Consider the following 13,246-nt stretch of genomic DNA (forward strand, 5'->3'; position numbering starts at 1 on the left):
TAGCACATTCAGGCTTGAACTTAACACTTCTAGATCTCAATATCGACGTGATATCCATGAACTACTTGTTTTGTATCTTTTTATGATTTATGACAAAACTTAAGTTTCGTATTCCCCTATTATTTTCTACGTATTCGATAATGAAACTCTATAAAGACGATATGTATACTCATGAGCAGGGAGTTAGTTCGTCCACAGAAAATGATCAAATTTATTCTAGCTTCTGAATACGCCGATTAACCGATTCTTTTTGAGTCACATTTTGACCTTGGTAATTAGTCGCTTATCAACCTTGACTGTTTTTATATGAGGGTATGTATGTGCACTTCTTATCGTATTCATCGCATGTATGTAGCTTATTTTTTGTTGGGCTATAAATATTGAATAAAGCTTGATCAAATAGAGTTGACTGACACACCTCCACTGCGCATCTTTTCACTTCCTAATACCCGGGTACGGCCCTCCCTCAGGGGGCCTACTAAGTCCTACTAACTGCCCTCTCGTGGCGGAGGTGTTGTTCACAAAATCGAGAGGACAAAAAGCGAATGTCCGGTGCTTTAATTAGGTTGGTGGACAAGAAAAGTCCATGTAGGGAAGTTGGAAAACCCTGATTCCAAACCAATGATGCACTTGGGCTCCAGGATCCTGAAGGAACAAATGGCGTATGAATCAATCGTTGGTCACCGGCTATCATGGGACTGCATCTCCTCACTATGTTCCACTGCCTTGTGGGTCAAACCCTTAGGTCAAAGGCTGGAGGTGCCGCCTCCTAAGAAAACCATTTGCTCCGATTTGGGCAGCCGGGCGGTATCATATCCCTCACAAAATTAAATGAAGTGACAATTTTTTGTGTGGCGCAGATATATCCGGTTCCCCCTTGTTTCAATATTTGTTTTTAAATAAATAAATAAATAAACTTCGCTTTCTTCACTTCGTTTCTTCAATAGTTTGTCTCGATCAGCAATTCTACGAAATATACGTATTCAAAAAATCCATTCTCATATTTAACTTATTTAATTCCGTTATTCACCAACACAAATTCATTCGATAATTATATATACAAGGGATTGGCGACATATATTATCTCCATAGTAATCAGAAACGATCAAATTGGAGTCAGTTATGGAGCCACTAACAATCATTTAACTATCTTTACATACGAGAAAGTCTAAACATACATAGGAAACTAATTGTCATTTAACACGAAATCTAAGTTAGTGATAAAAACAACTATTGAACTCACAAACAAAAAAAGGGAAGGATTATTTCCAATGAAAAATTACCTCTTTCTTAAAAAATAAAAAAAAAAAATCAGTTAATAAGTAGTATGTTCATTTAAACTAATTAATTACCATCACGAAAGATTAAGATTTTGTTCAATGAAATTTAAAGGAAGGAAACGAAAAAAGAGAAGGAGTAGATCATTGATTGTATGAAAGTAGACTATTTAGTTCTATAATCAAGAAAACTTGATAATGAAACGAACTATTCTAAGGAAGTGAATGATTTAAAATAAAATTCAAGGTAACTAAACTGCTACTCTTTTTAATTCCTAAGATATTTTATATCTTTAGGTGTTATAAGTGGTGGCTGAGTGAGATGCTTTGTTAATGTATGACGTGATAAGAGTGTCAATTAGAGAGCAGTGAATTATTGTTTGGAACAGTGACACACAAAAACCGTACGAGTAGTCTAGAATACGTACGTATCGGTCCTGCTTCTGCCTAGCTCAGCCACTTAAGTCCAGAACAGCTTCTGCGATATGAAACATTATATTTCAAACCTACTGAGTTGATATACCAAACAAATTGACCACATCGTACCATAAAATAGAAAATAAGATATGTACAAGATTTAGCCAAATGTAGCTGTGAATAGGGGAGATAGTAAATGAGAGACAGGGCATAATTCAGGAATGGTAAATCATATAACACTAGGTACATGTAATCATGGAGTTATCTACCTTTAACATCATGTATATATTTTCATCATCCTTATTTCCAAAGTTGGAAATATATGAATTAACCAAACACTATCCAAGTGGGCTCCTGTTTGGTATCATCTATTCATTGTCATATGTATTGTATAGACATAAATGATTATTCGAAGGGTTTTTTTTCATTTACTTTAAATTCATATTTGTTTCTTCTGTAAAGTTTCTTTATTACAATGTGAATTCAAAATGAAAATGAAAACTTCCTACTTTAGCTACCTATATAACAGATACTGAACTGAGAAAAAAAATTGATTAGAGCTGAAGACTCCTCCTATCTTTTCAGTAAAGTAACTATACCGATTTTAAGAATACCTTAGTAGTGAACGAAGATGCAGATCCTGATCCTTTGATGAATTTGAAAATCATACATTAAATATATCATTTGCATACCTTCTTTTAGTTGTCCTTTACACACAACTTCATTCACCTAACTGTGTTGTTATTTTGTATGCATTCTGTTTTCCTTTCTCTTCTTTTTGTTTAACTCTTCTGATGGTAAGCGTTCCAATTCCCGCTACACACTACTTATATCTCTCTGCATTAGTAGCAAACACCACCCTGTCCCCCCTTAAACAACAGCTCTTGCAGATTAGTTCACAAAACTCGTAGACGAACTTTATTCATTTGTCCATTAGTTAGTAGGTCAGAGGTAGATCTCTTTGATATTCAATAAAAGGATATGACCTATGTAGTCGACCAAGTCGGGACGGGGACAGGAATTTATTGATGACATTGTCAAGAATTCACTGTATATTATTGATTAAGTGAAGTTAAAAAATACAGATAACGTGACTTTCATCCAGTAGCTTGAAAATATTGTGATCTACAATCGATCTGTAAATCCTATACTAAATCCTGTCTAAACTCGTGGTTACCGTTTGACGAGGAGTTTCTAACATGGCTAAGTAGATGATTAGTGCTCCTTGTTATTAGATTGTCTGTTTGTCATTAATATCATTCTAATATTCAGAAGGATCACCAGATTTCATATTTCCTTGTATTCAGCCTATCTCTAAAATTTGAATAAATGTTTTTTTTTGTAATTGGGCTTCATTTTCGGATCAGCCATTTGATGATTTACCAAGCTTTTATGTATATTGATTTCAAACTAACTGACTATGCACTGTGTACACTAATCATGTCATATAATGGAGATGAAAATGAAATCCGACTGATATTTGAGTCCAGTAACTATTTGAGTCATGCCTTTAAACATTATCTTTCTTGTTTTAATACCGTTGAAATCATGTTTCTTTACACAAGATAATCAACAAGACATCATGAACGTAGACTTCATACTGGTTGACAGTCATTGGCTAAGTATTTTAACAGCATTAAAAGTGATTATGAACTTGAAATTCTCCGAAATGACTTACGAAACCAGTCTCAGAGCTAATCAGTCAGCAATTGAGATGAACTTAACACATTATTCATCACGGAGCCTCAATTATTCTTTGGTGATTTTATATTTTATCTATTATTATTTTTTAATACCGGTCTCAAAACAATAATCTTATAAATTAAATTACTTTAGCCTTATTTCACAAGTATTGTAAACAAAGATAGATAGTGGTTAACAGTGGAATCCAGAACGCGCGTTTCGTCCTATTTGGAACTCGTTTAGCCACTAACCATCTTTGCTTACAATGCTTGTGAAATAAGGCTATATCTAGGCAATAAGCACAGTATGCGCATATGTCAATTAAAGACTGACCAGTTGCAGTCCTAAACATCAATGGGAAGATTCAAACAAGTAATACTAAGTGAATTTAAATTACTTTAGTTATTTGGATTTTATCTTTGTTGATAGTACTATACCATTCACCTATAAATTTTGAAGCCCAGCTTACGACTTGTTGAATCAAATAGTATTAGATACTGAATACTTTTTTATTATCAAAGACTTATAAGTTGATGTTCTATTTATCATATTCCAAATAAAACTACTCCAGAATTAAACAAACAGTCTTGATTGTAGTTCATTGTATTTATGAAAGTATAGGGAATACTGTTATCCTATTGTTTTTTGATAATTTTTAATTTTTATTTGTCAAATCAACTAACGGAGAAAATTTTCAATCAGTTTGATTATTTTCCTAATTCGACGAAACGATGTAACACCGTTGGATCCCGGCTCAGTAGTCTAGAGATTGGGGGGTTTGTACGTGAACTCAAAGGTCCTGAGTTCGAATCACACGTGAGGAATTGTGGATGTTTACTGCTAAAACGTCTCACAATAGGACGAACCGGCCATCCAGTTCTTCTAGACTTTCAAAGATAGTTTAGCATAGATCAACTAATGAATTTAACTATTAAAATACTACATTCTTTACAAATTCCTCCCTATTGATTTCAGATTTGTATGTCATTAGTTATGGATAAAATAAAAAAAAACGCTACTTGTCATATTATTTATACAATTTTTAGTTCAAATGTACTTCTGTTAAACTACCCTTCATTTATAATAACATCTAGTAAATGAGAGGAAACTAGTTTCCAATGAATGTTCCTCTCTCTGTCTCTCCTTTTAAACAGATATTATATTAAATTTTTGGACTACATATGTTAGTAAAAGTGGACAAGTTGTATATCATTTAAAAGCGATTGCTATTAATTATTTACGTGGTTGGTTCTTTCTTGATTTATTGGCGGCTATACCATTTGATGTTATTTTGGCTGTGAATAATCCTGAAATACAAGGAACTATTGGTGAAATGGTAAGTTGAACAGTTTTGAGTAACACTTCTTTTTTTTTCTCGTTTGAAACAATAAGTACTGGTTTTAAGTCTTATTATAAACATCAATAGTGAAATACAGATGACACCATGTAATAAGTTCCCGATAAGATGAAACTATTCACAAGATAACATTGTTAACAATAACCTGAATATTCTAATAAAGGATCTGAATATATAAACAAAGATGGATAGTAGCTAGCAGTTGAATCCAGTTGAACGCACGTTTCGTCCTATTTGCAACTCGTCAGCTGGATTTACCTGCATCTCACAGGTGATGTTCACTCTGGGACTCGAACCCAGTACCGTTCGCTTCAAATGCCATCACGTTATCCACTTATCTACTGAGTCCTGAAAGCCACTTGCTTGTACAATGAGGTGAAGTTAAAATTCACTTGTTGTTGTTTACTTGTATCTTCCCATTGTTATTTAGGACTGCAATTGATCAATCTCTTGTTGGCTTATATCTATGCTGTGCGGACTGCCTCGATATTGCTTGAAGTCACAAGCTTTATAAACAAAGATGTATAGTGGCTAGTAGTGGAATCCAGAACACGCGTTTCTTCCTATTTGAGGTTCGTCAGCTGGATGCGACGTAAATCAATATTGAGGCTGCCCGCACAGGATACACATATGCCAACTAGAGATTGATCAATCTCAGTCCTAAATACAATGGGAAGACATAGGTAAACAATACCACGTGAACTTAATAATCTGAATAGTTTGAGTTAGATTATATATCTGATTTTTCAGTCGGGGGATGACTGATACTCTTGTGTTGTCAATTGAAGTGTACTTTTCACTTAAAATATATCTTTTAAATTTATTTGCATAGACAGATTTTCCATGAATATGTTTACCTTTAAATGGAATAGTTCACACAGTTTTTATTTATTTATTTGGAAACAGGTCATATTTACACAAACAATCAATAGAGAATAATCTATTTGAATCGATTAATAATATTGCTTATCTTGATGAAGTTTTGTTCACTGAGCAAGTTGGTTTGGTCGTGGAGCTTTTATCGTCCTTCTGAACGACATCATCAGTACAAACATCTACCCGACGTTTGTGCTGATGATGTCATTCAGAAAGATGATAAAAGCTCTACGACCAAACCATGCAGCTCAGAGAAGAAAACTACATTAAAATCATCCACCTGAGCTACAAATCTTCTCCACCATCTCAAAATATTGCTTATCATTAAACTTAATATATATTTTCTGTGATGTTTTTGAATCAGATTCATTAATTCAGGAGAATTGTATTAGTTACTAAAATTCAATGCTCAGTTCCTTATAAGAATGTATGTTGTTAACATTGTCTTCATCTCAAAAGAAAATGAATAATGGTTTGAATAATTTCCTCTGGTTAGCGTTTTTTTGGCGAGTTCGCTTTTCTACGGGATGGAGTCGCTAACCCTATGCCCAACCCTTCTCCTTTATCCGGGTTTGGGACCGGCAGTAACCCCCAGAAGAGCTACAGGCAGAGTTATCAAAAGAAAATATCATTTCAAAATATCTCTACGTTTAAAATCTTAGGCATAAAATTTCAGAAATGAATGTTATGACAAACTTAAATATTTTAATAAACGGGACAAATTTCGAAAGCCCATCAATGATATCATTACTATGATTGTTATGAAAAGAATTCATTAAATTAACGGCTTGGTATATGATTTGGAAGCAATTTTAAGAGATTTTATGCAGATTATTTGCAACTAATTTAGTATATCGTGCTATTTGGTTATTTAGTTTGATGATTACACTTAAGACATAATGAAGGGTCATTTTACTAAACTCCTATTTAATGATAACAATCATCATGTTATGAAATTCTAGATACTGACAGACGTTTATAAATAAAAATGAAATTTACGGTTGATTGATCACTGTGTGATGATGAATGTCATGTATGTCAGGTACTTATTAGTGCAGATCGAATGCTATCGATCGAATTTCAATATGGCCACTAGTCTAGGTGACTCGAACTTGAGTGCACTATGTTGAGATAAGATGGTTGTTGGAGGTAGTCAACAAGAAACCCTAGACCTTGGTTTCGTGTTGTTTGGCACTCGTCATCAAGGTGTACACGTTATCTTGAGGGAACTGTGGGAACTGATCGATTCTATCCCGTGTCACCCAGTTTCCATCTGCATTAAGAAAAACCTGAAACACATAACATTGGTCATCACCTAGTAATCAGTCAGTTGTAAATACATCTCAGTCCTGCAGGTGTTCAGTTGCGGCCTGAATAGATCAGTGTTGACTTCTCTGACTGCGAAGCTGGGTGACATGAGATTGGATCTGTCAGGGGGCATAATTTCTCTTATTCTTACATGTACGCCTTGCTGATGAGTACTGAATAGCATGAAACCTAGGTCCAGAGTTTCCTGTTGACTACTTCCAAACGCCATTTTAAAAATGAAATTTGATGACGATGACTGATGTAGATTTTGAAATACTTATATCAGAATTACTTATTTAAATTACTGGCTAAATATAGATTTCAACATGTTATCATTAAAGTAGTTTAGTAGATTAGTACCGTATTCACCGCCATAATTTATTAGCTTTGAAACAGCTCTAGCGAATCACTTCAGTACTATGGGTTGAGTGATGTAATTTAGATTATTCTAAATCCAGCACTCTTCATACATATAGCAGGATCAGACAGATCAGTAAGAAAGAACATGTCCTCTTGTGAGAAACGGTAACCAGTAGAGTTCAACTATGTCGATTATGAGGTAGTTACTTATAAATCGAAAACACATGACAAATATCATGAACTGATTGAAGTCAGAAAAAATACATAATAGTATGTCAATTCAATGGTATAAATGTTCACTGTACTCCATAAGACCTCCAGGCTTTGGGTTCGAGCCCAAGTGTGTGGGTGTGAATATTTTCTGTGGAGAAGACTCTTACATGAAACAGTTACTCGGTACTCCCTTGTTCTTAATCATTGTTTAATTAAGATCAGTCTGTAATAAAAATTATAAAATAATCCTTTCAATTATCAACAACAAAATCTATGAAAAACTGTTGGGGATGTTAAATTCCCAGAACTTACTTGGTAAATGGCCTAATTTTGTAATTTTATTTTGAAAATTCGAATTTCTTTGTTTTCGCGCCAAAAGCGCTCTTTTTACCTTCACGTCACATTTCCCACTTATAAAATATCTTAAACGCTATTGGTCCGTTGTATCTTTGAGTGTGCTATTTTGTAATGCTGCCCAAGGACAATTTATTGCTGTATATATATACGTTTGATTTTTTCCCCTTACGATTGCTGTGCTTCTGGCTGCTACGGAATATATTTTCCCCGCTTCCAACTTGAACTTCTTACTCTAGTTAGCTGGGTCTGGGACGCGTCAGAATAGCTAGCTTATCGGTCTCTGGTCACAAGTCTTTGTTCTATTCGCTAATTAGCGAATTCGAAACGCTTCGGATATAACAAACTAAATGTTACAATTTCTTCTCTAGTTAGTAGTGAACCATTATTCTTCCTTTTAAATGTTCAGTTTTTCAAGAATCGTTTGTCAATAAAAACAATTTAGTTGACATTAAGCATATTACCCCAAATCAATGTAAATAGAATTGACTCAAATAACCACAAAAGAAAAACAAAGGAGTTGTTAACAATTCTGTAGTCTGGACAAAAATCATTATTCCTGATATAATCAAGTCTTTATTTTACTGAAAAAAACATTTTTTTCTTAACAACGTACCATAGACACCTTGATAAACTGTTGTTTGTTTGTTTTTTCTCAATGAAAGTACAGTGTATTCAATCAAAAGTACATATCATTCATTAGGCTAAACAAAAAGGTCTATTGTCTACAAAAAAAAAACGAAGAAAAAGAAATTTTATAGTTTAAGTCATGAATCGATTAAAGCTAGACCACTATGGAAAACCTGGAAACACTGGACGGCCGTTTCGTCCTATTGTGGGACTGCTCAGCAGTGCGCCAGTGATCAGTGTAGTTCAACCGGGTCTGTTGTGAGATATTAACTCACTGAAAACAATGTTGGACGGTTGTTCAATTTGGTTGGATTGACTGAAGTTAGACATTAACACCATTGGATGTCGGCTCAGTGGTTTGAAGGTTAGGCGCTTGATCACGTGACTGATAGATCCTGGATTCGAATCTCACGAGCCGGAATCGTCGGATGGGCAATATTGAGGAGTCCCACACTGTGACGAAACGGTCATCCAGTGTTTCCAGGTTTTCCATGGTTATTTAGCTTCAATCGATTCATGATTTCAACTATAAAATTACTAAAATCTCCACAAAACCCCTTTTTGATAAGAAAAGAAATATCCAAACACATCATATCATACATTGCAAATCTTTTCAATAAATAAGTCAGAATAAGATTTTATAACGTTTCAATACTTATAGACTTTGTCAGATTACTATTACCATAAATCATCACCTATTGAATCGTCATATAATCTTATTTGATGTGATAAAGTTATTAAAATTTACATATTAAATATCTTGAAAATTTATGCAAACTGTTAAATAATAGTTAACTATGCTTTCAGAAATAAAATAGAGGAGAAATCAAGATATTGTCAGAATAGAAGTGATTAAGAAAAACCTAATTAATAGACGATCTTGGTCAATCTAAGCTAGACCATCATTGAAATCCTGGAAGTACTGGAAGGCCATTTCTTCCTAGTATGGAACTCTTCAGCGGTGCGTATACACGGTCTCACATATGAAACCCGAACCCATGACCTCTGATCTCGCGTGTAGACGCTTTACCTTTAGACAACTGAGCAGACATGCAATCCTGGTATTGTCCAACTTCAATCGCTCCATAAGGAGCCCTATACCAAGACGAACCAGCCGCCCGATTCTTTCAGGATTTCAATGGTGGTCTAGATTAGATTGACTCATGAATTTAACTGTTAAAATACTAAAATCTCCACAAATCCCTATAATGAACTTAGTTTTCTAAAAAAGATAATACTATTCTGCGAAATTATTTTTCGTAATTCAATGGTCTAAATCTAGTGTGTATTATAGGTTAAGAAAACAACTTTTTAAACCATTGAATTAATAATCAACCCATTGCACTCCATGTTCACTCTGTTAGTTATCATTCAATTGAAATTAAATTAGTTACTTGCTTACTTACTCCTGTTACCCCTCATGGAGGAGCATAGGCCGCCGACAAGCATTCTCCATCCAGCTCTGTCCTGGGCAAACCTCTCAGGTTATTCCCAGTTGTTATTCATTCTTTTCATATCTGCTTCTATTTCTCAAAGTAATGTGTTCTTTGGCCTTCCTTTTTTCCGCTTCCCTTCCGGATTCCAAGTTAGGGCTTGCCTCGTGGTGCAGTTCGGTGATTTCGTTAATGTATGTCCTATCCATTTCCATTATCTTTTCCCAATTCCCTACTCAGCTCGAAGCTGGTTTGTCCTCTCCCAGAAAACACTGTTGCTGATAGTATCCGACCGGCTGATGAAAACCGAGAAATTAAATTAGTTACTTCATAATCTAGGTTATTCATTGAACATCATCAAAACCAAACAAATAATGACGGAGAAATAATTGAAAAAACTATTGAAAGATTGAATGTTTCATTTTTCTATTTCATTAAAACAACAACTAATTAATTTAATGCTAATCAGCTTCATTATTCTTTTGTTATAATGAAAAAAAACAAAAACAACAACAACCAAACATTGTAAAATGAGCTGTCGATCTGTCGACAATATTTTATTCATAATAATGGAAAGATGAAGAGTCATATGTAAATAAAAGAAAACTAAGGTTCTGAAATAATTAGAACTAGTTATCGAAAATGGATTATGGATTTACGCTATTATCCCAAACTGATAAAAATCTTAAAATGCCCTGGTAAGGCCGAGGATGAGGAGAGTCCTCTCTCACTCTCCAAATGCTCTCACATGGCCAAGCGTATATAGCCACTACCAGGGAAGTGTTTACAAAATTGAGAGGACGAAAAGCGAATGTCCAGCGCTTTAATCGGGTTGGTGGACAAGAAAGGTCCACATAGGGAAGTTGGAAAACCCTGATTTTAAACCAATGGTGTATATGGGCTCTAGAAACCTGAAAGAAAAAATGGCGTATGAACCAATCGTTGGTCACCGTTTATCGTGAAACTGCATCTTCTGACGTTTATTCACTGCCTTGTGGATCAGACCTTTAGTTCAAAAGTTCATAGTATCGCCCCCCAAGAAAATCACCTGCTTCGATTTGGGCACACGGGCAGTATCACAATCCACACACAAATCAAGTGTGCAATGCTTATTTATTCGGTTTCCCTTTGTACCAATATTTATGTTTGTATAAACTCTTCAATAAAAGAACTTTGTCCCAAGGTATTTTGTGAATCAATAATGAGCAACAAACTCTACTTCATCAAAGTGGATATTCTTTACATTAGTTTACACTTGGATAAATTTGAAATAATAATAGGAAATTATAAACAGTTTATTTAAGGTAATAAGTTGCTTATTTCTTAACAAAAAATGTAAGCAATTTAGAAGATCCTCATAAAAGAAAAATGCGTTTGCAACTGAACAATCAATGAAAGAATGTTCTACACAAAACTATTTAGATCTTAAGCAAAGATGGATAGTGGCTAACAGTAATATTAGTAGTCCTGTTTGGGACTCGTCAGCTGGATGTACCTGCATCCCACAGTTGATGTTCATTTTGGGACTCGAACCCAGTACCTTTCGCTTCTAACGCCATCACGTTATCCACTCAGCTACTGAGTCCTGATAGCCGTTTGGTCAAACAAACAATATTAACTGAATGTTTAGATCTTAGTTGCTAAATTTCAACATTATGACAAATCAGAGAAAATGAAAGGATATTAAATATACAAGAAAAATACACAATAATATTAAAAGAGGCCTAAAAGATAATTAATTAGCAAATGTAACATTTCAAAATCATGTGACTCTTATTTATTCAACCTCTGATTTTATTTATATATGTGAGGACGGTCCACGGGTGAACTTGTGAAGACTCTAGGAACCTTAGAATGAGCCGAACATGTTCCATCCAATCAGCTTTTAGAAGAATATTACAGAATCATTACGTCTAGCTTACCTATTGGACAAATGCTAATAACCCCCTGTGTGTGTATTAGATAACTATAATGATGGTATCATTTTTACTAAGAAACTATAAATACCTGACAGTTTTGTACCATAATCGAAACTGTTTGGAATAATATTCCTTCCACTTGTCTTCTGTCTTCTCATTTGGGAAGGTTCTAGGGTTCGAGTGCTCAAGTTATACGTAGCATACTAAGAATCTAAGTTTGAGATATAACAATATAATTTCTAATTAAACTTATTTCAGTAGTAAACCATTAAGATGGATTTCATTGTATAGTTTAGTTGAAATATTATCATGATAATTAGACAAAAGATAAACAAGGGTAAATAGTTATCCGTTACCGATTTATGTAACAGGCGCTCGATATAATGGTTGATTTAAGCAAATCTTTTCTAGCAATATGTATCTGATATGTATGAATTTGTTATGATAGTTTGTTTTATCATTCATTATCTATTTTTGTACTGATAATTGTGACAATGATCATATCTAGTTTATTTATTTACAATGAGTCAGTTCAGTACAGGGGGTTCTTTATTAATTAGATTAATTAAGTAGTGGGTAGAAAATAAAGTATGATAAAGAAAAGACACTAGGTTAATTGATCATGAAATGTTAAATGTCTACCCTATTTATGACAATCATTCAATTTTATAGTTGATCGATAGCATTCGATCAGTACTACAAAGGAATTGACACGCATGGCATTGATCACCACTCAGTGATCAATTAATTGTGACTTGGTAACTCTATTTGAAGCTACAGTTTATCAGTTGTGTATGATCTATGAGACTTAAGGGATTCATTTGAAAGTTAGTGAGTAATAGGTAAACAATAAGTGTTTAGTTGATTGGTGTATAATTATTAGTCTATTTTTTTCCCTTGATAATCGATGGTATTTTAACTGATTTCAATGGGTGATCCTATCTTTACACCTATTAAGTTGTCCAGTTTCATTTTATACATTTATAGTGTCAATTAAACAGCATCTTAATAAAAAGATCATATACGTTTTAACTATGAAAACAAATTTAACTTTGATTCATTTGGTATTGTTTGTTTTCAATCTTCACATTGATGTTTAGGACTATATTTGATCAGTCTCTTATTGGCATATGTCCATACTGTGAGTATTGCCTTGATATAGCCTTAATTCACAAGCATTATAAGCAAACATGGATAGTGGTTAGCAATGGAATCCAGGACGCGCGTTTCGTCTTACTTGGGACTCGTCAGCTGGATGTACCAGTATCTCACACTTGATGTTCATTCTGGGACCCGAACCCAGTGTCTTTCGCTTTAAACGCTTTCGCGTTATTCACTCAGCTACTGGGTCCTGATAGCCACTTGCTTGTGCGATGGGGTGAAGCGAACAGTACTGGGTTCGAGTTCCAGATTGAACAT

At 34.2% G+C, this 13,246-nt stretch overlaps 1 protein-coding gene across 1 annotated transcript in view; it reads left to right on the forward strand.

Annotated features, from left to right (window-relative positions):
• Smp_151810 (putative voltage-gated potassium channel) overlaps positions 1–13,246 on the forward strand; it is a gene marked incomplete at both ends in the record, with an annotated part of 89,711 nt that overhangs the window by 33,446 nt on the left and 43,019 nt on the right. Inside the window, one exon of the mRNA XM_018797410.1 lies at positions 4,532–4,713. Coding sequence (XP_018652454.1) covers positions 4,532–4,713 — 182 coding nt within the window. The remainder of the gene's footprint in view (positions 1–4,531; positions 4,714–13,246) is intronic.

This window comes from Schistosoma mansoni, chromosome 4, assembly GCF_000237925.1.
Source record: "Schistosoma mansoni strain Puerto Rico chromosome 4, complete genome".
NCBI classification, from domain to species: domain Eukaryota; kingdom Metazoa; phylum Platyhelminthes; class Trematoda; order Strigeidida; family Schistosomatidae; genus Schistosoma; species Schistosoma mansoni.